General features: G+C 52.3%; 1 protein-coding gene across 1 annotated transcript in view; it reads right to left on the reverse strand.

The window, feature by feature from the left end:
- PDIA5 (protein disulfide isomerase family A member 5) overlaps positions 1 to 26280 on the reverse strand; it is an 88012-nt gene that overhangs the window by 8835 nt on the left and 52897 nt on the right. The window contains exons 9-14 of the mRNA XM_037051469.1: positions 22651 to 22742; positions 22488 to 22559; positions 16275 to 16411; positions 5366 to 5436; positions 4654 to 4814; positions 2796 to 2926 (exon numbers count right to left, since the gene is read on the reverse strand). Of these exons, the coding sequence (XP_036907364.1) occupies positions 2796 to 2926; positions 4654 to 4814; positions 5366 to 5436; positions 16275 to 16411; positions 22488 to 22559; positions 22651 to 22742 (664 nt within the window). The remainder of the gene's footprint in view (positions 1 to 2795; positions 2927 to 4653; positions 4815 to 5365; positions 5437 to 16274; positions 16412 to 22487; positions 22560 to 22650; positions 22743 to 26280) is intronic.

Consider the following 26280-nt stretch of genomic DNA (forward strand, 5'->3'; position numbering starts at 1 on the left):
CCTGGCCTGGGGAAGCCAAGGTGGTGACAGAATGGCTTTGCTCATCTGTTTCTCTCTTTTAAAAATAAGATAATAATGATTGGCATGTCAAAGGGTTTTGTGAAACCAAATTAAGACTAAGCTACGACTTTAATCTGAAGTCAGCAGTTGAACGGGCTCCTGAGAGGGGCAGGACCACCCATCTGGCCTGGTTGGCAGACCGGCCAGCTGGCCCAGCTCAGTGTGGATGGCGATGGGGTGGGGGTTTAGAGGGATTTCCATCGTCTAAGTTAGGAGTAGAGAAGAAGGCTAGGCTATGGGCTCTATCAGAACTAAATGCACCTAGCACAGCCTATCTCACAGCAGATACTAGTAGACGTTTTTTAATGGCCTCAGTGGCAATTACAAGAACACTAATGTCTTCACAGATGGAAGAAGAGCTCAAATTCAAGGAAATTTCACACTATGAAGAGCGGGACGTGCGAGCCGGCTGACAAAGCTCGCCAGAGCCTGCCCTAGGTCGCCGAGAGGCCCCCCATGAGTGGCACGGATGCCCACTGAAAGCATCAGGCTGCCAGAAATAAGCTGCCCTCTTCCCCCAGAGCTGGCATCACTAACTTTTCCTTTCTGAGCCCTTTGCTCCTGAAAGTACAAGAGTAACTGTCAGCCTAGTGCAAACTCCTGTTAGCATCACTTTGAAGTGTGGTCTCAGACTAATGGCCTCCCGTTGCATCTAATTTTCTCGCTATCCAAAAGAAAGAGCACAGTGAATGGCCAACTGGAAGGGAGGCTGTGCAAAAAGGGCATAAACAAGTTGTGGAGAGGTGTCAGGTGGGCCAGAGAGGCATGGTTTTTCAATTTGGACTCTTAAAAAAAAGGCACCACCTCCGCAGAGCAGGAAACCAAAGGAGCCCCGCCCCCGCAGTAGGGAGGCGGAAACCAAGACTGAGGACAGGACAGAAGTTCCAGTTTGAGAGGCGCAGCCACACTGGCCTAACAAAGGGCAGCCACCGTGGCCAGACGGCTCAGAGCAGAGTGGGGCTCGGAACTGGGGAGAACACCGAGGCAGCCGGGGGTGGGGGGTGTCTGTGTGGGGACTGGGGAGGTGGGAGTGGGGGGAGGTGAGCCGGGGGAGGAATAAGAAGGTCAGTTTTTGCTTTTTACTTTATATCTAACTTATCAGATATTTGACTTTTTTATAGTATTTTGAGTCTTTGTACATAAATAAGTATATATTACTTCTATTGTTAAAAAAACTTGGGACGTTTGTTTCTTTGGATAGTTCCTGTCATCACTACCCACCCCCCCGCAATACCTTCAATCCGCTGATTAACCCATCTTTGGAGTCAGCCACGTGGTTCAGAGACAGGGAAGTGAGGGAGGGAGATGGGAGGTTCTAGGCCACCAAGCCCTTTGCCAGAAGTTGGGTCACTCAGTGACTTAAAGTCATCTCTCGCCGGGGCCGACTGTGAGGCCCTGAGGCCCGGCAGGGACCACCTCCACCACACCTCTTTCCTCTGTGTCCTGAGTCGGGACACCACCCCGAACACAGCTGGTATCTGAGGGAGGCCCTTAGCACCCCAGCAGGGCAGGGGTCCCCAGCCCAGGGCCAGGGGGAAAGAGGGCCCTTTCAGGGGCATATTCAGCCAGGCTTTCTAAAGTCCACCCAGCAGCTGGTCAAGCGCTCCTCCTCCTACAGCCAGGTCATCACTTGCTGCTGAGAAAGAAAGCCCTGAACCTCTGACTTCAGTCTGTGACCAAGAAAAGGAGCACCAGGCTGCAGGAACAGCTCTGTCACTAAGTGACTTTGAGGGGAATCTCCTGGGTCTCAGTCCTACACCCCTGACTCTGCCCAGAAGGACGCTGCTCATCCCTTAAAATCCCGTCTTTCAAGCAAACTCCGAGGACAGACAAGGACAGTGAGAAGCTCTGTAAGGAACCGAGAAAGCAAAAGCCCCTCTCAGAGGGACGCGCTGGCCTCCTGAGGGCAGTGTCCAAAGCTGGGGGATGGCCAGGCCAGGAGGCTACCCCTTCCAGGAGGGGAGCACTGGGAGACACTACGGATCACTGACACTTGAAAAGTGGGGGCAGGAGGAGAGCAACAGGGGGGCTGGCTACAACCCAGCAGGTCTGTGAGGGGCTTGAGCCACCCGGTTTCTCCGCAGAGCACAGCTTTATCATCCCCACTCCACTACGCTGAGCTGTAACCTGGGGGAGAGAGAGAAGGGCACCCAAAGAAGAGCCGGAAATTCAGGGGCTTTTCCTTTTAGGTATCAATTAACTTCAAAATGGGCATACACAACCCTGAGGTCACAAACACTGGTGTTAGCCGTGTGCCACTTCCTCGTCTTAAGCTTTGATTACAAGGAATGTGACTGCTTTACTGCAGCTTTGAACTCGTGGCTTACGAGGGAAGACTAATCCCAAGTTGCTAAATTCTAAGGTTTGAAAGTGAAAAGAGGATGGAGGGAGCCAAGGGGTGGAAGGGAGTGGCTGGGTGGGAGGCAGATAGCCTGGAAGATGCCAGGAACATGAGGAGACTGAATAATTCTACAGCAGGTCCCTGCCACAAACAGAGGCAGAGGGCTGCAGGACTGATGTGAGGCAGGCTTCCTAGGAGCAGGGAGAGAACCCGACAGAGCTGACTGACAGAAGCAGGCTCTGGATTTGGAAGGACCTCAGCCTGGATCGGAACTGCGGAATCTTGCTTACAGCAGATGAGCTGAGCCACCTGCAGATGCCCAGTCCCAGGGGATCTCGGTTCGGTCCAGCCCACCCCTCTACCTCACCCCTCTGTGAGCACCCCAGCCACTTACACGGGGCATAGAACATGACCAAGGTGTGCTTCTTCTTCTTCAGGGTCTCCCGGAAGGTGTCCCCCATCAGGTGCAACACGCTGGTCTGCTGCTCTTCCCACGTGGGCTCTGGGGGCGGCGGGGCCTCGGGACTGCGAGAAGCCAGGGGTGCAGGGGACACAATCACAAGGAGAGGCTGGTGTACAGGCAAGCACTTCCACCCCCCACCTCCATCACCACCACGCGGGGAGCAAGAGAGAAAAACCACTTTGCATCCTTTCTAAAATTTCATTTAAACCTCAGCTTCAACATGACAAAAACTCTACCATCAGCAAGATATCTGATTCCCTTTGAACAGCCTAACAAGAGGCCGGGTTAGGGCAGGCAGACTCTCCGGTGCGGGCTGTCATCTCCTTGCTGCGGGTACAGAAGCTCCTCCACAGGGCTCTGTGCCCTGCCCCCCTTGTTTCTTCTGAGACCCTGAAGGGCCCCCTACTATCTTCTGTTCCTGAGCCTTTGCTCTGGCGGAGAGAGCACGGGCCAAGGAGTGTACGGAGTTCTGGGTTCAAATCCAGACTACTTACCAACTGTGTGACCTCAGGTAAGTCACTAAACTCCTCTGAGCTCCGTTTCTGTTGTTGTTGCTGTTAAATGGGCACAATGACACCGACTTTCTGGGGTCTTTATGAGGAGCGGAGAGCGTATGCAAGGCACCTAGTCAGACGAGCTCCAATAGCTGCCAAGAGCCCATACACCGCAATAACTGGCGGGCGTTCAGTGAGTGTCTATAAATGTTCGTTCTCTTCTGTGCACTGGTTCCCTTCCCTCGGCCTCACAGCAGCATAGCTCTCGGGGTCTTTTAAGAGCCTTTGTTGCCTTTGCCCCTTCTCCACAACCACACTTCTCTCTCCCTTCTCTGAGGGCGTCTGCTGACAGCCAGTTCGCTCAGCCCCCTCCCAGGAGGGAGAATGCTGAGAGCCCCAGGTTCCTCGGTCCCTGGGTGAGCCGGAGGGAGGGTCCTTGGGCCAGTAACTGCAAGGGGACTCAGGTTCTCCGGGCTTACAGGCTGTCAGGGGATGAACTACGTCCACCCCACAGATCCGCATGTTGAAGTCCTAACCCCCAGGACCTCAGGACTGACTGCATTTGGAGACAAGGTCCGTAGAGAGGTAATCAAGTTAGAGTGAGGTCACTGGGTGGGCCCTAACCCAACCTTACTGGTGTCGAGAAAGGAGGTAAGGACACACACATAGGGAAGACACAGGAAGAAGACAGCCAAGGAGAGCGGTCTCAGAAGAAACTACCCTGGAGACACTGGGTCTTGAACTTCTGGTCTCCAGAACTGTGAGAAAATAAACTTCTGCCATTAAGCCACCTGGTCTGCGTTACTTGTCGTGGCAGCCCCAGCAAACTAATAAGCAGGCCGCGGGAGCTCTTTGAATTCTTTATTCCACCCCAGGACTCCACGGGCCACACCGAGGGCACCACTGGAGGCCCAGGGAACCACCAGCCAGCTGGGGGCCAAATGAGCCCAGCGCTCAATGTAAAGAGCCGAGTGTCCCCATCATGCACCCAAAGGGGATGAAACAGAGTGCACACGAGGGAACCTGGAGCCAAGACACTGGGAAGGGGGGGGTCCTCTAAAAAAGAAACACAAGGCTTATGAGCTGGTGAAGCTGCATCCGGACCGTCTGGCCGCTGCAGGGCATGTGGTGAGCACCCCGGCGGTGGTTTCAGGATTGGGGAAGTCAATCCGCCTCGGCTCCCGTGGCCCCTAGCCCAGAACAGCAGCGCCCAGGGTTCAATCCTCCTCCTCACGGCTGTCTCTGGTAGCTGGCAGCCAGGAGTCAAGAGGCACTATCAAGACCGTCAGACTTACTTTTGCATCCACTCAATAAAGTTCTTCTTCGTTCTGAGCACGGGCACTGCATACTTCTCTCCGTTCCTAAAGTACTTCAACGTAGGGAACTCGGAGATGTGGAATCTTTCTGCCAGGGCCTTGTTGACGGTGGCATCGACAGCTGCAAGGACACCAGAGCTCTGGGACGGGGGAGAGGCCAACCATGCACAACAGCCTCAGACACGGTGCTGGCAGAACAGGCGAGCCCAGACGCCAGCCCCCGCCCCACCTGGACCTGCGAAAACTTCTCTGGGGGTGGCTGGCCCCTGGGCTCACAAACCCCAGGGAATGACAGAACACTGGCACGACCGCCGTTTCTCATTTACGGGCAAAGATGAGGCTTTTCAATCCGCCCCACCAACCAGGCTGGGTGGACCGTGGCTGTGCCCAAGAGTCGAGTCCCAGAGAAAAGAGGGAGAATCTTGGGGCTTCATACTCAGAGCCAGGCCCTGACAGAGGCTGCACGGACGGGAATGGGAATCTGACCCCACTGTGTCTCTGCACCCCTCCACCCCTGGTAGGGGCCCCACCCATCTGACTAAGATGAAGACATGTCTACTCAGGGACGTGGAGGTCCTACAGACCCCCAGGGACGGGGAGAGCTGCTGCAGAGCTGCAGGGAAGTCATTGTGGTGACTCACGTCACCGATTCTTTAGACAAGAATGGTGGGGGGAGAGCAAGGATGCTTACACTTGCTTCTCCGTGGAGGACTTCTGCTGCACTCTCAAACTCGGGCTTCATTTTCTTACAGTGTCCACACCCTGTGGGAAAAAATCAAGAGAGACCATTGCCATGGCGTGGAGGCTCTTGTCTCCTGCCGCTGCTTCTACAAGGCAGCTGGGCCCTACTCCCAAGGGGAAACCCAGGAACACGAAGAATGAGCACCAGCTCAGACAAAGAAATCTTTGGCATAATCCACTGGGGAAGGTCCAGCCCCACTGAGTCACCTATTTCTCTTCTACTCATAAAATACTTCTCATTCTTTTATCCCTATGGCATTTAATTCTGTACTGCCTTGAGACTGTCATATAGCTGTCTTCTGATATTTAGGAGCAGCCAGGGCATCTTTTCAAACCATAAATCAGATAAAAATTCGCTTGGTTAAATCCTTCCTATGGCGGGTACATCAAAATTCAAACCCCTGGCCCCGGCCTCCAGCCCCACACCATCTGACTGTTCCAGTCTCAACTCCCTCCTGTTCTCTGCTCCACAGCCCGTGGCCCTCTTCCAGTTCTCCTTTCACACCAAGCTCATTTCCACCTCAGGGCTCTTAACACTGGTGCCTGGAACTCGGTCTTCCCCCAGATCTCAACGTGGCTCACCCCTTTATTTCAGTCACACTTCAGGACAAATTTCACCTCTACAGAAAAACTCCCTGGCCACAGAATCCAAAAGAGCCTCACTCCATCACGATCCGTTCCAATATCCTATTTATTTTCTCAAGTGAGCTCAAAACAGCTGGAATACCTTGCTTGTTCTCTATCCATCCCCCCAACTGGACTGTAAGCGCTGGACAGGCTTAGCTGTCTGTCTAGCTCACCACATCCCTGGTATTGAGGATGGTGTTCCCCACACTGAATGAATAAACCACATGGTTACAGTGTCCAGGTTTACACCTGTGATCACAAGATGTAACTGGACTAAATTCTTTTGGAGCAAGTTGTGCCTTGCACCAGAACAGCCGCTTGTTGGACTGACCACCTCTATTTAATGTAACTGGCAGCCGAGGCAGTTTCTGTGCACACACTTCTCCCCACCGTTCATACACCCCCTGCTCCTTACTAGGTCTAAAAGGCCTCTAGAAATCTCCAACACCCTGGATGCTGGTCTAAAGTTTCCCACACATACCCTAGGGGTCTCTCGAAACTGTTACGGTTTCGCTTCTAGCATCAAGTCCCTCTGCCCCCTGAATGAGATACTAAGGCTAAGCAACAAATTTCTGTAAACAGAGTTTATGATGAGGAGACTGGCCAGGCCCCGAGGAGAGATATGAGTATCTTCTTCACTCGTGTCTGCCTGTTCTGAGAGCCATGGGTCCTGGTCAGTGCTGACCTTGACCCCAGCTCCAGCTTCCTGGGCCTGGCCCTCAGGATGTTCCGGCTGTGGAACAGCCAGGGGAGGAGAGCTGTATGCGGGAGCAGGACTCTGGCCCACTGCATTTTAGTGTCTTGATTGCGATTTCATAGGCCATTAAGTTTTGTTGCCAAACTTCCTTGTTGGGTTTTTATCATCTGTGTAAGTGTGCTTACGCTGCTTTTCATGATCCAGCACAGGCTACGCACCAACTCCTCATCACACTCTTCTGGCTGTGGGAACACTGGCCTCCCATCAGCCCCACGCCTTCAGATGCCTGGACTCCCACTACCTTCAATGACACTTGTAATTTTATTACAAACCAGCTATAGAGATTTTCCTGGATCTTCGAACCAGAGTTTTCCAGGGGGCCAGATTAATTCGGAAAGCTCCCTGGTACCTGGGACTCTAGAGGAGCCTGGGCTTCCCTATCCACATTCCTGCTGCCTTGCCTGGACCTTGGCTTAGGGCATGCCCAGGAGGTGGGGCTCCTGCAGATCCTAGCGGGAACACTGCTGTCTTAACACCAGACTGCCCCTCCCCAGGCACCTCAGAGCTTTTCTGAGGTTTCTAGGTGTACAAGGGGGGGACCCAAAACACCAGAATTATCTTCTGGAAGGTGGGCCCCCTATAGTACAGGCTTCCCCACTAGGTGAGTGTTCTAGGAGCCCATCTGTATCATGGTACCAGCTGGTGTTTTTGTGAGAGGCTGCGTTTGGCTTCAGTGAATATTTTCTGAAGACTCTTTCAGCGTGTCTGCCCATTTCATGATGGGTGACTTACGAGCGCACCTGCCCACATCAGCTGAGTGTTCCTAAAATGGCACACCTTCCCTGTTCACCTGATCTCTCCTCGAGTGAGTTTTTTTTTGTTTGTTTCTCCAGATGAAAAAAGTCCTCAAAGGGAAATGTTTTGCCAATGTGGAAGAGGTGAAACAAAAAAACTGCAGAAGCACTAAAAGGAATCAAAATCAGTAAGTTCAAAAAACCGTTTTGAGCAGTGGAAAAAGTGTCTTGATAGGTGTGTTGCATCAAATGGAGAGTAGTTTGAAGGTGACTGGAGTTTAAACATGTAAGAATAAGTACACAATTTTTTATAAATATAGCCTGGGTTTTTGGGGTCTCCTCTCACATGCACACCAAAGCTGACTTGTAGAAACTCAACGGATGGATGCTTCCATCCGTCACACAGCCCTCTTCTTGTGCAAGGACAGATATGGGTTTTTTCTTCCTTTATGTTAGTGTAAAATGTGACTAACAAGCTTTACAAATTTTTCTTCCAGGCTTCTATTCCTGAGGAAATAATATAACACGCAGACAAATATTCATGCGTGAAAATGCGCCGTGCAGCACAATTTACCACGGGGACACGGCGGAATTTCCGCATCTGCAACGCTGCGATGCGGAAATTCACGGCGCCATCACACAATGGAGTATTGAGTGACCTCAAAGAGCACGTACTAAAAAGCATTTTTAATAACATTAAGAAAATATGCATAATTTTTTTAAAAAATGAAAAAAGAAAAAGATGTATAGAAAAAGAAACTTAAAGAAGTAAAATTAAATCTCTTCCTTCTACTTGGTCCAGTAAGCAAATGAAAAATCCAGATGAAAGAATATAAAACCAAAAATATCGTAACAAAGAATATAAAGAATATAAAACCAAAAATATCATAACAAAATACAGTGCACTATTTTTATATATTGGGGTGGATGTCCCAAATGATCCAAGAATCCCAGTGGTCAGGATGGGAAAAGGCAGGCTTGCAGAAGGCTCAGGGGTGAGGCTGTGGCTTCTAGAACTGCCTGGGTTTAATCCTGGCTCCCTTTTGGGGCCAGGTGGCCTTTGGCAGGTTTCTTGACCTCTTTGTGCTCCCCCTTCCTAAGCTTGGAGTAACTTTGACATGCGCCTCCCAGGCTTTGTTCTGCATATTAAATGAGTTAACACATGGAAAGTGCTTAGAACCATGCCTGATCCAGAGTGCTCAAAAAGTATTCTAGCTCTTACTTAACTACTAAAAATGTAAACTGTTTATACAATGAAAGGCACCAAAAAGCAAGTTAAAGTGACAGATTAACAGAGAACATCTGGAACATGGATAACAGATAAAGATGAATACCCATAACTACAGAGTTCCAGGTCGAGAAGAAAAAAACCCAAACTACCCAGTAGAAAAATGGGCAAAGAGTATGAACAGGTAGTTCACAGAAGAAATAAGGAAAGCTGCTTATCACAGGAAAAGACTCCCAACTTCCCCGGGGCTGGAGAACTGCAGACCACAGCCCTTTGCCCAGGGCAGCAGGGACAGAAGAGGCTGATAGCATCCAGGGCTGGCAAAGAGACCGGCGCTGTCACGCACGGTCAAGTGTGGCGCCCTCTTTCTGGAGGGCAAGGTGGCGAATCTGTCGCAGCTCAAGCACACTTACCCCACGGCCCAGCAACTTCACTTTCAGGAATTGGCTGTAAATATTGAGACATGGTCCCAAATATGTATATTTACACACACTTGTTGCAATGTTTGAACAGCGAAAGACTGGAGACAAACATCCGTCATCAGGGGAATAGTTTACTGTACAGTTTATGGCATTTCTAAATTATAAAACACTGTTCAGTGTTTGAAAATATCGAGGGAGATTTATATGCCAACACCTGCATTTACATGAAAACATCTTTGAAACCTACTGGTAAGTGGAAAATATCACAGAAAAATGGACAGGCAGTGATCGTGTCTGTATGAAAAATAACCCCTTTATGCAGGTGGAGGCACAGGGGAGGAGGTACCACCTCGACAGCAGTCGCCCTGGGGAGGAGCATGGCTGGCGGACACTGTGCTTCTCTGTGCCCCTTGAACCCTGTACTGCCAACAACACGGGTGTTGTTAAGATTATTCCTAAATTATGTATGCGCTTGAAAAATGAAAGTAATTGCATGAAGGAGTTCTATGGCATGAAAGCTATACAAATCTGTACACGTGTCAGGAAAAGTCAGTTTAATTGGATGTTAATGTTATAAGTTAAAACCAAGGAAGAGATTTAAAAAACTAGTGAGAATGATGCCAAAAAGTGAAAAGTGGTTCCCTCTGCAACATGGGATTACAGATTGTTTTTCCCTTAACCATTTATTTTCTCTATACCTTCTAGATTTTCTACAAAGATCACAAATTCCTTTGAGAGTAAGACTGAGTACAGAAAGAGAACGTCTGGACTCAGGCAGGGGCCTGTCACCCAATGGACGGCCCAGCTTCCGGAGCACGGGCTGGGCACGGCAGCCACTGGCACGGCACAGGCTGCTGGCGGAGGGCTGTGGCAGAGAGAACATCTCCTGGGGCCTGTCTCCAAGGGAAAGGGGAGGGCCAGGGCAGGGCTGCAGGCTAGGCCCAGGGCTCTGCGGAGGGCGTGGCAAGGGGGGCTCTGGTTCTCCAGGGCTTCTTTCTTGGATTCCTTGCCTGCTCCTCAGCAACCCCTTTCCTGGGGACTCTCACTCTGCTCCTTTTACCATCCCCTCGCTGGGACGCTCACTCTGGCATCGCTGTTACGGCATCAAGGCCTTCCCTGGCCTGATGCAGGGCTGGAGTTACATGGACCGGAGGAGCAGCTGGATGATACTGCAGCAGAACAGATGAGGGCGGGAGATGAGGGACAACAAATACTGTTTCCTCGTTCAGAAGGCTGCAGAAAGGAGTGAAAGGCACCGAGGAGGGACAGTAAAGGTCTTGCTGCCACGCCATTTCTGACCCCATCTTTGTCCTCTGCAGGATGGGAGAGCTGGGCCTGGGGCTGCAGCCTCCCACATCCACCCAGGCACCCCTTCGAGACGGATGGAAAAGGAGGAAGTGCTGAGCAATGGAGAGGCTGCTGCCCAAGCTGGGGCCCAGGCTCAGTGCCCATGCCCCTCTCTGAGCCCACTGCCACACTTGGACTGCCCCCCACAAGGGTGGGGCCCCCAGGAGACACCTGCTTTAAATCTGTTCCCCCACTCCCCCTGCTTCCCCGTGTGACCTGGCACAGGACTGGAGCGAACCCGTGTGCAAGGCCCCAGCACTGTGGCTGAGCCTATGCTTATTTGCCAGGCTCAGATGTCAGCTGTAGAGGCTGCTGAAGATTCTGCATGGGTTTCTATAACTCCAGCTGGGAGAGGACTGAAAACAAGCAAGGAGGTGCAGGGAGAGGCTGAGGGCGGAAGTAAATGGCAGGAAACCTGGGAAAGAGAATAAAGAAGCAGGAAGCCAGTGAGGTGTCTGATAATTACAACAGCCAGGGCCCATGGCCTTTCCCGCCGAGAACCTAGGAGTGTGTCTCCACAGGCATCCACAAAGGTCCCGGCAGAGGACCCAGCAACTCGCCCTGGAACCTGCAGGTGCCAGGGAGCACCCACCAGGCCCACCACAGGTCAGAAGGAAGGCGGAAGGCCCCTCTGTTCTGGCCTTTCAGAGCCAGCCCAGGAAGGAAACAAACACGAAGCACTTACTCTGTGCACAGAAATAACCCTGCAGAGAGAGACCATGGCTCTGCTGGGAGCGTGTCAGGAACCATGTTAGTCCTCTCTGTACTTTCCTATATTAAAATAACTCTTGATAAAACACACATGCATTCCCTTTTAAGTAGCAAAAATTAATACAGCCTTTTGGTTAATTCAGCCCCACTATTTCAGTCTACAGGAATCCTTTCAAATGTTGGTGTAACTGGTTGGTATTCCCTCTATCCTTTCCCAACTCTAAACGCATCCCCCCAGATTTGAAAGTATGTCTTGCTTTTTATAGTTATAACAAAACTGCCAGTTAAAAAAAAAGTAGCGCCCTCCAGACAGAACCAGCCCAGACGCACTGTGAGAGCACCAGGGGGCGTCCCCCCTCCTCCCACCCCAGGCCGCCAGTCCTCCCCATGCCAGAAAACTGCAGCGCACTCTTGATCACAGAAAGACATGCCGATCCACCAACCTGGTAGCCCTGCCCCAAGAAGCAAACCAAGGCCCGACCAGAGCGGCTCAGTTCGGTTCCCAGCCAGGGCACAGGCCCGGGTTGCGGGCTCGGTCCTTGGTCAGGGTGCGTGCAAGAAGAGGCAACCGACTGATGGTTCTCTCTCATGTCAGTGTTCCTCTCTCTTTCTCCCTCCCTTCCCCTCGCTCTAAAAAATAAATAAGTAAATAAATAATATTTGTTAACAGCACCAAGGGCTTTGGCGATCCATAGCAGAATCTACGTTCTTCTGTGTTGACAGAGCCCGACCTGCCTTCCCAGGTCCCCGAATGGCCTGCTTCTAGGCCACTCCCTGTGGGTCTGGGGCTGGCCCCTGCAACACTGATTTCCAGAATCCTCCTCTTCTACACTTGGAAAGCCTGTACAGCACTGCCAGTCTCCAGCCTCCCGACATTTGTCCTTTCTTCTGGGTCCCTGAAACACCCCAGAAGTGGTTTCCCGGTCACCGTGGGTTCTCTGGAGCAGCTGGCATGATACACAGCCAGGCATCCAGGAGCCCTCTGCTCTCAGTTCACCCTCCCGGCTCTGCATCTCTCTACACCACACGCACTCATCCCTTTCCAGGCAGCGGACTGCGCTCCTAGATAAGGAAGAAGGACGTGCAAAGGGACCCTTTCCTGCAGAGCCACCCCCACTCTGACAGGCGGACCATCGGGAAGCTTCGCCGCAGGCTCTGCCCCAGCCCTCTCACTCTGCGGGTCCCACAACGCACAGGGGTGCAGAGCCAGGGCAGGCAGACTCCTCCTTGAAGAAGGCGGGGTCCCTGCCGGGCAGACACCCACCCAGAGGAGCCTCTGACAGCTCCATTTGCTAGGCCGGAACTCAGAGCCCCTCAGCAGAGTTCTACACGGACCAGCGTATTATTCATAATATCCATTAATAATGACTAATGGGGGAGACAAAAGCTGCCACCTGGTTTCCAATTCTCATTCTCTGCTTTCTAATTTAGTTCTAGAACAACTTCATTAGCTCGTTTTCCCTTCACTAAGCCCATACTCTATTCTATGCCCATGAGTGAGCTGGGTTGGGGGCACGGGTGTGAGCGATCTCCTTTTGGTCCGTGGAGGGAAGAGAATGCATTATGAGGAGGAGGGGGAAGGAGGGATCCTGAAGTCAGGCTCCTACCCCCAATACCCTACAAGCATCAGCTACTACAATGGATTGCTCACAACCTATGACTACAAAAAAGAACACACAAAACATGCCTAGTTTGCAACCAGGGTTATTAAAAAGAAAGTGCTTAATAAACAATTCTTAAATAATTCCAATCTATCTGGTGCATATTTTTTGATTTACAGCAGTGGTCTCCAACCTTTTTGGCACCGGGGGCTGAGTTCATGGAAGACAATTTTTCCACAGACCAGGGATGTGTGTGTGTGTGTGGGGGGGTGACTTTAAAGCCTGCCACCAGATGCAGCTGAGTAGTTGAAGTGCATCAACTCACTTGCCACTATAAAGCCTGCCACTGAATGTGGCTTGTCATCTGCCACTTACTAATGGGGTTTTGATATGAGTCTGCAAGCAATAGATTTATTACAGTCTCTGTGCAGTCAAACCTCCCTGCTAATGATAACCTGTACTTGCAGCTGCTTCCCAGGGCTGGCATCACAGCCTCAGCTCCACCTCAGATCATAAGGAGCACACAACCTAGCTCCGTGGAGTGCGCAGTTCACAGCAGGGCTGGCGCTCCTATGAGAATCTAATGCCTCCCTGCTCTGACGGGAGGCGGAGCTCAGGCAGTAATGTGAGCGATGGGGAGCGGCTGTAAATACAGATGAAGCTTCGCTCTCGCTGGTCAGCCTGCTGCTCACCTCCTGCTGTGCAGCTGGTTTCCTAACAGGCCACTTGCGAGTACCAGTCTCTGGCCTGGGGGTTGGGGCCCCCTGATCTACAAGATTCATCAAAGGGACACCTACTCTTCACATTGTGATGCATAAACCACAAAGCACTGCTTAAACCACTCCACACTCTTGCCAGAGTCAGGTGGGCTTTCTTCACACACACCAGAAAGATGGACACACAGGGGTGAATTTCCCAGGAGGGGGATCTAAGAACAGCCAGCCTGCATCTGCCTTTACTAAAGAAGTACGGATGCAGGCAGGCTGGTTTCAGCTCCCGATTCAACATAACTTCCTGCCAGACTTGCTTCCTCAGCAACTCCGAGACTGGCCGGGAGAGCACAGCCTGGCCGCTGAGAGCACCTCAGTGGCGCCAGGCGGGCTGCACTCTGGGCACCGCCAGCCTCAGGGCGCCCTCACTGCGGCTGCAGCAGGACAGGGGGTGACCTGCTCCTAAGGCTCTGCCACCACCCTTAATCAGGAGGTTTTTCAAAATCAGATTTTTGTTTGGTCAATTTTCTAGAAATCCACAAGGAAAAAGGCCAAAGGGAACACTTTTCCTTTGGATTCTCTTAAGAATCTGGCACCTGTGAGAAAAAAGGCACTGGGGAGATCCCTAGTAGTAATCTGTTTACGGACAGTTCCCACCTACCCACACCCAGGTGACGCAGTGGGGGAGGGGGGCGGGCAGACCAGAGGTCAGCGGCAGGACTCACACAGCAGGGGGCAGTTTGGGCCACTTCTCCACGTCTGTAAAATGGAGTTAACCGTATCTGTTCTGCGGCACTGTGGGTACCATAAAAGGACATGACCCCATGAGAGGCCACTGTCACTCTAGGTGATGTGCAATTGCTAGCGCAAGGATCCCTACAACTAAGATGATAATACACTGTTGTAACAGCGGAAACCTGGCTTGGGAGGGCAGAAGCTTCAGAGAGCCACTGAGAGTTACTTTGCATAACTATGGCTACTTGGCTAGCTTCATAATTATCTTAAGTGGCTGTCCAGAGGGGCTTGCTGCACAGGGTTCCTCTGCTTCACACCGCAGCCTGACCACCCATGGCAGCCAGACAATGGGCAGACATAGTCAACTGTGGGAGGAGTCGGAAACAGGGTTACGAAGGAGGCACTGAGATTTAACTAGGCAAGGGAGCCATTTTATCTCTCTCTCTCTCTCTCTGACACCCGGCTGAGAAAGGAAAAGCAAGGCAAGCAGGACGCAGCAGCCATGCGGAGCACTCTCAACCCTGCGGCTTGGGAAGGAGAAGCGCTCTTGGCCATGCGGGGACCGTGCGGGGGGTCGTGGTGAGGGCAGAGACCTGCTGTCGGTGGTAAGGGATTTCTGCCATGCAGTTTGAAGGGGAGCAGTGAGAAGGGAGAAGTGAAGGCTTTGGCTGACTCCAGAGCTGCAGGGGACTTCTTCGCAAGATCCTGTCCTGCTGCACCTGGATTTTACCTGGATTATTAAGACCTGTATCTTTCCTGAGTGTCACCATGATCCCGAGTAAGATGGCACATCCCTTTCTGGACTATTATATCAAGGCTGACAGCAAGGTATTCCAGATCCTGCACAGATAAGGGCATGGGAAACTTTTGGGGATGCTTTTGGCTAGTAGCCTGGTGGAGAGCATGGGAAGTGCTGGGTCTCATGGGCAAGGAGGGCTCTGAGCCAAGGTGCTCTAGGCCCCACCAAGGCTGGAATGTTGGAATGTTGTAAATAAAGACCTGGTCCTTCCAGCATTAATTGTTGACTCATTCTCCAAGGTGCCACGTGGACAGGCCCCTGTCTGCTCACTTACAGTTTGGTGAGCTCTGTAACAATGTCACTAAATATGCTACTATGGTCTGGATGGTTGTGACCCTGATCTGTAGTTATTTTTTGCTTTTTTCTTCCTCCACAATCTCTTACTCACCATCACTGGGCCAAAGGGCTGGCGAGAAGCTATATAAGAAGAGCACCCCTCCCCACCCCCCACACACCCTGTCCCAAGAGCTCTGAGCCCCAGGCTGGCATCCCCTTGCTCTCACACCACCCTTGCTCACCTTACAAGAGCAGCACTCTCTTTTGGAAATGAATTACAATCAACTTCCATTCTCCATGGGAACGGGAAGGTCACTGGCCTAGAAAAGTCCTGAGCTACAGGCCTTCCAGCCATATTGCAAACACACTGTACAGCTTCCCCCATTTTCCTCCTTTGATCCACTGTGGCCGCTGCAGGCTGTGACCAGCCCCAGTGAAGCAGAAGGCAGGCATTCTAGGTGCAGGGCAATCTAGGCTCCGGCCCTGGGCTCCCTGTGCCCTCCCAGCTGCCGGGCAACAGATAGTCCCTCTCGGGGCTTCAGTTTCTCCACCTGTAAGGTGAGGGGGTGACTACTGTTCTAGCCAGTGTCATCGAAGGGTCCATCCAGTCCTAATTCCTCCAGTTCTGGGAAATCTACGCGCATGTCCTGATTCACACTGACTCGGGGAAGCGCCGGGCCCGCCAGGTTGAGCTGAGGGAACATGCAGCCTGACTGGGACTTGCATGCTCTTCCAACGGTGATGCAGGGCGGGCTGTGTGCACCGTGAAGGCAGGCCCCTCACCGAGCACCAGAGCATCCCTGGCACCGAGGAGGCACCCGACAAGTGCTCACTGGACTTGCGTCCCAGAGCAGCGCTGTCCTACACTGAGGCAGGGAAGGATGTGGTGGGGAGGAGCAAGGCTCCACTCACATGGGGCGTGGAACATGACGAGGACAGAGGAGTGCTCCTTCACAAACTGGTCAAAGTCTTCATCGGTCAGGTGATAAACGGAGCCTCCCTCATCTGCCCAGGGAGTCTCGGGGACCTGGGGCTGTGGCGGCTGTGGACTGGAAGACCAAAAACAGGCAGAGCTCAGAGCAAGCCCTGGGGCCTGAGCAGCCCTTACAAAATCCAGCCCCCGGCACAAAGCCCCCTCTAGCTCAGCATGGCTGGCTGCAGGGGCTCACCAGATATCCCCAGGTGAAGGGGCAGAAGGGTGAGTGATCTGGTCCTGCCCACCTCCACTGTCCCCTCAAAGCCTCACAGAAGCGCTTAGCTGATATCCCATCACAAACAGCGGCGTTTAGCCAAAGCTTTCTAGGCAGCTCAGGAAATCTCGCAGGTTCCCAGGAATCTGGAGGTGTGTAAATTTCTCAAGCTCTCTCTCAGACTTTCAGCAAACTGGCAAGAGTAAACAGAACAGCAAAGAGCATGGCCTTTGGGAAGCTCACTGTTGTGTTTAGTAGTGCCCCACAGGCAGGGCGGGGCTGGGAGAGGGAGCCCTAAGGGGGAGAGGGTGCACGTGGGGGTAAGGAGGAAAGAGAGAGGCCAGAAAGACCAAATCTGAGCCAGGAAGGGAAAGGGAGGCTTCCACAGGGTGACCAGCTTGGGAGGAACTCATGATAAGGAAGTGTGAGGCCAAGGGGACAAGGCTGGGGACACACAAAGTATGACGGTATTTCAGTTACATCACAACCACTTCCTAGAGACTAGAAACGAGGTTATCCAGTGCCACCCGAGGCACAGTGTGGGAGCAGAAAGAGCTGCCTGGGGTCAGTCCAAATCCCATCTCCACCACTGCTGGCTGCAAAACCTCGGGAAACTGCCCAGCCTCCCTGAGCCCACCTCTGCCCGGGAGAGCTGCGTGCTGGTTGCACCACCAGTGGGCTGAGCGCGGATGCTCTCGGGGGCCCTCTACAGATCCAAAGCTGAGGACAAGACTGCTGCTGACACAAATTCTCTTATGCTTCACTGCCACAAGCATCTTATCTGCTGCTTTGAAAAAACCCTTTAAGATGACAAATGTGAAAAGGCAACCACTGTCCCTGCCTCTGAGAGCCGACAGTAGAACAGTATGAAGTTCCAGCAGCCAGGGCTGAGAATTTATGAGACCGATGTGGTCAGAGCAGAACCACGACCCCCACTCCACAGCAGGTCCTGGCTGTGACGCCACCCTCACCCTCAGGAGCCCTCCGGTGCTTCGGACTAGGCCCCATTGGCAGCCTCGGTCACCCTGTCCCGAGTCACGAGAAGTGGCAGGGAGATGGCAAACTACTCTGAGCCTTTGTACACCCAACGACAAATGGGACCTCAGAACAAGTCATCAGTCAGACAACGATCTCCAACTAACACAAGGAAACCTAGGTTCCTATACCTGGGCTCAGAACACCAACCCCTCAAACACCACCAATTCTACTTCAGGGAATTTATCTTCACAATACACCTGCACACATCAAAATTATGCACATTAAAAGGTATTCACTGTAGATGATTTGTCATAGCAAAGGTTAAGGAGAACCCAGAGTCCACTGGTGGGAGATGGTCAGGCCCACTGCCGTCGGTCCGTCCACACACAGAGGGCTGAGCACGGTGGAGAGCAAGGGAGCTCCACGCACCGGCGAGGACGGACTGCCGGGACACACACAACGGGCCACACTGTGCCAACAAATCTGGGAGAGAGTTGAAAAATGCTCGGTCACAGTTGCTTGTGTGTGTCTGCGTAAAGAAACTGACCAAAGTCGTTACCTCCAGGGGTGGGAGGGAGAGTAGGACAGAGGAGCCAAGGGGAAGCAGGACTTTTCAATGCATAATTCTTAAGTATAATTTAAAAATCACTTTAATTATATGAATGGAATGTATTCAAACATTAAAATGACTTCTAGAATCCAGTGGGAGCACACACACTGCCTGCAGGAGCCGTGGCTCCGTAAAGTGCGAGTGTACGAAAGCACCTGGGAAATTTGTAGGCAGACGTGGCGGAGAGCACACTCCGAGACTCCTAAACAACAGTACTGGCATTTTCTTTCTTTTTTTAAATATGAATGCACAAGAGCAAAAAGACAACCATGAAGAGAGAAAAAAAGGTCAGTGCAATTTTAGAAGTTAGGAAAATGACTTGGCCAAACAGAGGGCAAAACGTTGAGGTGCTGGGTGCAGAGGGTACAGGGCCCCAAGAAGTGCCCGATGTGCAAGGCAGGGGCTCCCTCGGGCCGGAGGCTGCCCCTTAGCAGGGAGGCCGTGGCCTGGGTCTGAAGCAGTTGAAAAGCGTGAGCAGCCAGGTGCTCGGATCCTGCCCCTCACTGTAGCTACCAGGTGAACACTCCCCCCACCCAGGAGACAACAGGAAGTCTACTTTCTGGAGGGGACTGCAGGGCTGGGCTCAGTGGGAGGACTTTGGAAAGACAGGGATGGAGTCGCAGGCTAAGGCCGCACACTGTTACTGAAGTATGCTTTTTACTGTCTGTCTCCCTCTCATCTCCGCGTGTCCTGCACCGAACACACACTAGACACCCAATAAACGCTTTCTGAATAAATGATGGAACGAGAGAAGGACGGTGAAAGGAACTGGAGATGATTGCCCTGGAAAAGACCCAGGGAACACGATAACTACTTTTGAATATTTCAGGCTGCATCAGGATTTCCTGTAGCCTCCCAAAGCAGAACCAACACCAACAAACGGAAGCTCCAAAGAATTTCAGCTCAACAGAAGTAGAAGCCTTCTATCTACAGTGGGCTAGGCAGGGAAGAGAGCTGATCGGGCAGTCAGAAGACCTGGGATTAAATCCTGTGTCCTCCCCTCATCAGCTCTAGGGGCTCAGGCAACCAACCCGACAGAAAATGTCTACAAGCCAGTACAGGTGGGGGCCTTTCTTTATCTACTCCTCAGGTACAACTAGACAGACAACGGATGTGAGACAGGACTTATAAAGTGCTACCCAAATGTTCCTAGACTTTCATAACCTAAATCATCACAATCACTCGGACATGAATGGACAGCCTACAATGCACCACAGCCCTGTTCTCAGGTGTCTGTGGGGCTGAGGCACCGACATCTGTCCTAGAGGCGGTGCAGACGTTGAGGGGGACTGCTGGGGGCAGACTCACGGACACTGACATTCCCTCCCAGCCCTGAGACTCGGAGTTCCCTGATTCGCTCACAGCGGACCCTTGTCTGAGGCAGGTGCCCGTACCATGGATGAGAAGGTGCAACCCTAGGCCTTACAAGGAAACTCTGCTTTCAGCTCGCTTCTGGACAGTATAAAAACACACAGGCAGAAACGATGAGCCGGGTGAAAACAGATCACCACTTCTGCCTGCTCCGCCTGCCAAACTCAACTCACAGCACGCAATCTGCAGAAGGGTCTGAGAAACAGCTGTCGCGAGCATGGAGGGCACAGCTCCCGTGGTCGGTGCGTCTGCCCCATGGCCCTGGGACGCTGGATGCCAGGGGCTGCCTGCCCAGCCCCCTACCATGCCCACCCACCACAGGATCTGGGCTCTTGTCTCCCCAGCTCCTGAAAGCCATTCAGAGTCAGCGAGGCTAGACCCCTCATCCTGTCCACACTGGGCTGCCACAGGGGTGAGCGATGGAGAGGCCCAGGGAGGAAGGGCAGGGAGAAGGGAAGGCGGGTCACTGCTACCCACCGGGATTTGGGGGAAATCTGGTAGGGACTTAACACACTGGCACTCAGAGCTTGGTGTATGTGTGGGGGGGGTGAGATGGAGCTTTTCTTTTCATTTAACTATATTTTAAAGTTTTTCTATAATAACAATCTCACCCGAATAGCCTTAAAATCTAATTTTAAAATATTAAAAAAAAATTAAGCCAGGTGGTGGCACAGTGCCGTTGCCCTTCCTGGGGTGAGAGATGAGGCAGCTCCCCGGGCCCTCCGGGAGGCCACCTCCTTGCCCCACTGTGCCGGGGGAGCACGCTGCGCCGTGTCTGGGAGGAGCTGCCCTCGGGCGTGTGCCCCCGACACAGTGATCGGGGGCTGGGCAGCTCTGGAGGGGCTGCCAGGGAGACCCAGATGCTGTCTTCCCTTCCTGGGAGTTACCCCGCCAACTGTCTCAACCTGGAGCCCCAGAGTGAACAGGAACCTGCTAACAAGGTGAATGAGAGGGAGGGGAGGCGGGAAATAGGGAGGCACCGACCCACGGCACAGACCAGGGGACAGCCCTGGGGTACAGGCCAGAGAGTGTCGGCCGAGGAGCTGGGGTGGCAGCGTGCAGACAGCAGGGTGGGGAACAGAGTGGCAGGCCACCGAGGAGACAACAGTCTGTCTCAGAAACCCCACTGATGTATTCCCCTTGTCTACGGTTAGCAAGCAATTCTCTCAACACTTTTTTAAAAATCCAAACCTATCCTTCCAAAAAGATATGAGTCTATTTTGAAATCAGAAAAGGTTAGAGAAGGGGAGGGAAGCAGACAGATTTATATGCTCTGGTGACAAATGAGATTGCTATTTGTTGAAACCTTCTCCCAAAGCAGAGCAAATGTGCCTGGCTGTAGGAGAGGACACGCTTATTGCTTGCTGTCCAGTGAGAAAGGAAGGCGCGGGCAGCAAAGGCCCAGGTTAGGACAATGAGTCTGTGCCAACGGGCAGCTGCCTCCCTGGGCAGGGCTAGAAATGAGGTAATGGATGGGAAAGCTATTTGAACTGCTCCCAAGAAATAAAGGATGCTACGTAAGCATGGTGTTATCGTGGTGTTTTATCCCCTAGGCTCCTGGGAACTGACTAGGGACAGAATCTCAACTTTCAGAATCTTAACAGTTGGTTTCTTGTGGGGTTTTTCAGCAGGGGGTAGGTTCAAAATTCATCCTCTCTTCCCATTCTGAAAATACACATTCTTCATCTTCCATATTTTTGGATAACTAATTGTTTAAGCCTGAACCCTTCAGGTAATGACGTTAATAAATGGCCCTGGCTGGTGTAGCTCAGTGGATTGAGCATGGGCCGCAAACCAAAGGGTCGCTAGTTCAATTCCCAGGCAGGACACATTTCTGGGTTGCAGGCCAGGTCCCCACTGGGGGCAGTGTGAGAGGCAACCACACTCTGATGTTTCTCTCTTTCTCCCTTCCCTCCCTTCTCCCTAAAAATAAATAAATAAAACCTTTAAAAAAGTTCAAAATAAATATCTGCCAGCCACCAGGGGAAGGGTTCTGACCAGAACTCAGGGCAGTTGGGCTGGATGGTGGGGGGCCCTGCCCTGCTGCTTGAGCTTAGGCAAGCTACAAGCAACCTCATCACTGTGCTCAGTTACCTCCTTCACAGAGTGAGGGCAATGATAATCCTTTCCTCACAGGGCTGTTCTGAGGATTGTATGCGAATCCACATAAAGTGCGTGGAACAGTGCTGGCCACGAAGTGGAGCCCTCCAAATGTTAGCTGGCATTATGCACAAGGAACCACCGACTGGTAAGCGCCAAAATGATGCCAGGCCCAGCACAGAACAAGCGGGATGGGTGCTCAGCTGGCTGGCCAGGGAGCGTTCCAGGAGAAGAGGCCCCGCCCCAGACTCCCCATCCAACGCCAGGCAGGGTCTGTCCAACCATCATGCCACGGGCACACGCAGAGCATGCAGGGGCTCCGGGCAGGGGGCGGTTTAGGTTGTGAGAATCTGATCACATTAAACCAGGGACCACAAGGCTACTCAGCAGCAGCAGCACCTGTGGGGAGTGCAGTGCGGACAGCAGAGCACTCTGTACACCCATGTCACTAGACTCTTTCTTAGTAGCTGCCCAGCACCTAAGGCCACGTTATGTTGGAAATAAGCACTCCACTGACAATTCTATTTTCAGACAGACCTACAGTGACAGGTCTCAAACCTGACATCCTGGGTGAGAAACTCATCTATCCACGAGACAGAGCGTATAAGGGAAAACACTATTTGAAATGCGGTCATCACAGCTAAAGTGACAACAAATCCTCTCAACACCTGCATCCTAAACTCAGAGACCCCAACCCTCACACAGATGCAACCAAAAATAGCTGTGCGGGCAGCATAACAGGTCCTTTCCCTCCTCATCCTCTTCCCCAAACTGCAGCCAGAGCCCCCGGGTGAGAGCCCACCCTGGAGCCTGTGACGCCCCTCCCTCTGGGCACCAGCCCCCACACCCCTGCCCACAGGTGACTGACCCACTTACTTCTTCAGCCACTCCACGATGTCCTCAGAGGTGGACCCATAGTTGTCATACTGGAACAGAAACCGTCCCTTCCTGTAAAATGTGCAGAGACAAAGCAGGCTCAGCTGGGGACTCGAACACCATCGCAGAGGCGGCGGGCGGCACAGGGAGGCAGGTGACTTACTCGAAGTAGCAGATGGTGGGGTAGCCCCGCACATTGTACTCCTCCTTGATGTTTTCAAATTCCGAAGGGTAGATGTTCATCCCGGCCAGCACCTAGGAGCAAAGCGAGAACAGACCTGTCCGCCCTCTGCCTGGCAGACACCTCCCCTTGTCCACGTGCCTCCTGTCCAGCTGTCCCACCAAATTGACGGGGACATAACGAAAAGCCCCACACACTGAAGTGCAGCCTGGGGCAGCAGGGAGCAAGGCGAGCTAAGCCAGCTGGAATGAAAACCCAGAGCTCTAGGAGAGGTGCCAGGGTCCAAGTGCCTCTGCACAGGCGTTCTCTTTCACCTGCCCTGTAGAAAGACCACCCCAGACCAAACACAAAGTTCTGAGGTTTGAGAAAGACACCTGGCTTCGCTACCAAATTCAGACAGACCCTAGAGTGGGCCACTGTCACCTAGGTACATGCTATGCTTTTCCTTTGCCCGTGTCAACCAAGGTTGTACTCTCCTCCCTAATTACAGAATCACTGTTCGGCCGCTCCACAGTGTCCTCAGACACTTCCCTGGATCCCTCGTGGCCTGTCCTCAGTCTGTCCACTTAGGCTTTATGTGCAACGTTATCAGACCTCACAGCTCTGTGTGGCCAAGGAGACTGTGAGGTGCTCACGCCAATCCACCTGCCTAGCTTGCCTCCCTCCAGACCGTGCTGGGTCTCCCCAGCCCGTCTGTGACCACACCTCTGACAATGGAATATGCTCCAGCTGCAGGGGTCCGTGCATCCAACTGCCCTGAGTGGGGAAAGGGCAGTAGTAGTAGTAGTAGTAGTAGTAGCTGTATTTCTGATGACAGGGCTGTTCTAAGAACAACCTAAAACTCCTTTCCTCAAGCAGAAATTTTCCACTCTGGGGGGGGATCAGATGCCCAGAAAGAGGACTCTGAGTCTGTTCCCACAGAGAACACAGACAGAGCAGCGAGGTCCAGGAAGGCTGTTCCACAAAACCGGGTGGCAGACAGGAGAGGGGAAAGGAAGTCAAAAAGAGCAAGAAGAAACCCAGGAAGCTGAATTTTGCTGAACAATAAATACAAAAAAAAGCACAGGAGGAGAAAAAGGAAAATAATGGTTTCATCAGACAATGCACTTGATTCAGAAGACTGCACCCACATGGGAGTCACGTGACTCTGGGCAAGTCACTCGCCCTCCCTGAGTGAGCCTCCTTGTTTGGAAAACGCGGGTGAAAAAACTATCCCTACGGGGCTCCTGAGAGAACTGAACGAGATGATCCACGTCAGAGACTTTAGCAGAGAACATGCGTTCAATAATGGAGCTCGTCACGTCCTGCCAGCCCCTCCCAGGACGCAGCCACCTNGTTGTACTCTCCTCCCTAATTACAGAATCACTGTTCGGCCGCTCCACAGTGTCCTCAGACACTTCCCTGGATCCCTCGTGGCCTGTCCTCAGTCTGTCCACTTAGGCTTTATGTGCAACGTTATCAGACCTCACAGCTCTGTGTGGCCAAGGAGACTGTGAGGTGCTCACGCCAATCCACCTGCCTAGCTTGCCTCCCTCCAGACCGTGCTGGGTCTCCCCAGCCCGTCTGTGACCACACCTCTGACAATGGAATATGCTCCAGCTGCAGGGGTCCGTGCATCCAACTGCCCTGAGTGGGGAAAGGGCAGTAGTAGTAGTAGTAGTAGTAGTAGCTGTATTTCTGATGACAGGGCTGTTCTAAGAACAACCTAAAACAACCTAAAACCCCTTTCCTCAAGCAGAAACTTTCCACTCTGGGGGGGGATCAGATGCCCAGAAAGAGGACTCTGAGTCTGTTCCCACAGAGAACACAGACAGAGCAGCGAGGTCCGGGAAGGCTGTTCCACAAAACCAGGTGGCAGACAGGAGAGGGGAAAGGAAGTCAAAAAGAGCAAGAAGAAACCCAGGAAGCTGAATTTTGCTGAACAATAAATACAAAAGAAAGCACAGGAGGAGAAAAAGGAAAATAATGGTTTCATCAGACAATGCACTTGATTCAGAAGACTGCACCCACATGGGAGTCACGTGACTCTGGGCAAGTCGCTCACCCTCCCTGAGTGAGCTTCCTTGTTTGGAAAACGCGGGTGATAAAACTATCCCCACGGGGCTCCTGAGAGAACTGAACGAGATGATCCACGTCAGAGACTTTAGCAGAGAACATGCGTTCAATAATGGAGTTCGTCACGTCCTGCCAGCCCCTCCCAGGACGCAGCCACCTGCGCCCCCGACCGCTCCAACCAGAGGCCTCCAAACACGGCTCTTCAACTGCTTGCAGTACCCGCCGCGATGCCTGGCGCACAGTAAGTGTGCGCTACATCTCTGGGGTTCTTCCCAGTTTGAAATGCTGCAAGGAATGCAGGAAAAATAAGTCTGAAATAGAAGTTTCTCAAAGCACTGGAACCTTCTAAAGGCCATCCTGTTCATTCTGCCAGACTGATTCAGCAGCCTTTTCCAGTAAAAATGATCTTTAAAGTTCTTTTCTTATGTCTAATTGACCTCCCTCCTGTCAGTGCACATTCACAAGATTAATTTTCCTCATCCTCCTCTTTCATTACATCACTTCCCTGCATAAAACCTTTTACGTCCATTGAATACAGGCTGAAGCCGAACTTGACACTCGAAGGCCATACAGCCTCTACCGCATTTCTAATTCCCCTTTCTTATAGAACCCTTGACTGAACACCTGCTGGGGTCTAGACTTTCTTCTCTCTCCCAGATGAGACAGTGTGAAGCTTCTGCTCAGGGAGGAAGGTGGGCCGAGTGCTGCCTAAGGCACTTCGCAGACCAGCAGTGAACCGCAGTGGCTCAGAGGCAGGTGCGGGGTCGGGACGCGGGGTGTGAATGCTAGCTCCCCACCTCCTAGACAGATGCATTCCCTTGAACAAGTCATAGCTAACTCCGCCTTAGCTTCCTCGTCTACAGCTGCTTCCCGTGGTTGCTGTGAAGGTTAAATGAAACAGTACAAGTACCTACAATGCCCAACATACATTGCATGTTTTCCTTACCACTGCGGAGAGGCGCTGCAGCTCTCGTCTCATTTCCAGAGCACACGCTGTGCCCCGACTGCGCGCCTCCCCATGCCCTGGCTTGAGACACCCAGGCTCCGCCTCTTGGCTCCCATCAGAGACTCACTCATCGTTAACGCAAATCAAATCCCTTCCCCGGTGCCTTTCCAAATCACCTTTGCTTGTAACAAACTCGTAATTCTCTGAGTTTCTGCAGCACTTTTATACTACTCTGGGGATATTTATTAGTTAATGAGATAAATATTTCGTGAACCACCATGTACAAACCCCTCTGGAGCTTGTGAAGGTGAATGAGGTGAAACTGGTCTCAATCTAAGGAAAGCTAAGGCCCCGGCACCTGCCACTGAGCCAGCCGTGCCTGGGGCCCCTCGTTGGCACAACATGCGCTTTCTCTTGTTCAGCCATGTGGTGGCAGGACTGATCACGGAAGCTCCACCAGGCAGGGGACATGTGAACCAGTGCCCAAAGGAGGGTGAGATTGTCACAGACGTTCCAGGAAAAAGGGGGCAAGACAAAACAAGACTCAGCCCGAGAAAAGGGACGTGGTCAGTGTAACTGGACTGCAAGACGCACGGCGGGATCTAAGAGAA

Source organism: Sturnira hondurensis, unplaced genomic scaffold, assembly GCF_014824575.4.
Source record: "Sturnira hondurensis isolate 20B ecotype Veracruz unplaced genomic scaffold, ASM1482457v3 Scaffold0007222, whole genome shotgun sequence".
Classification (NCBI taxonomy): Eukaryota; Metazoa; Chordata; class Mammalia; order Chiroptera; family Phyllostomidae; genus Sturnira; species Sturnira hondurensis.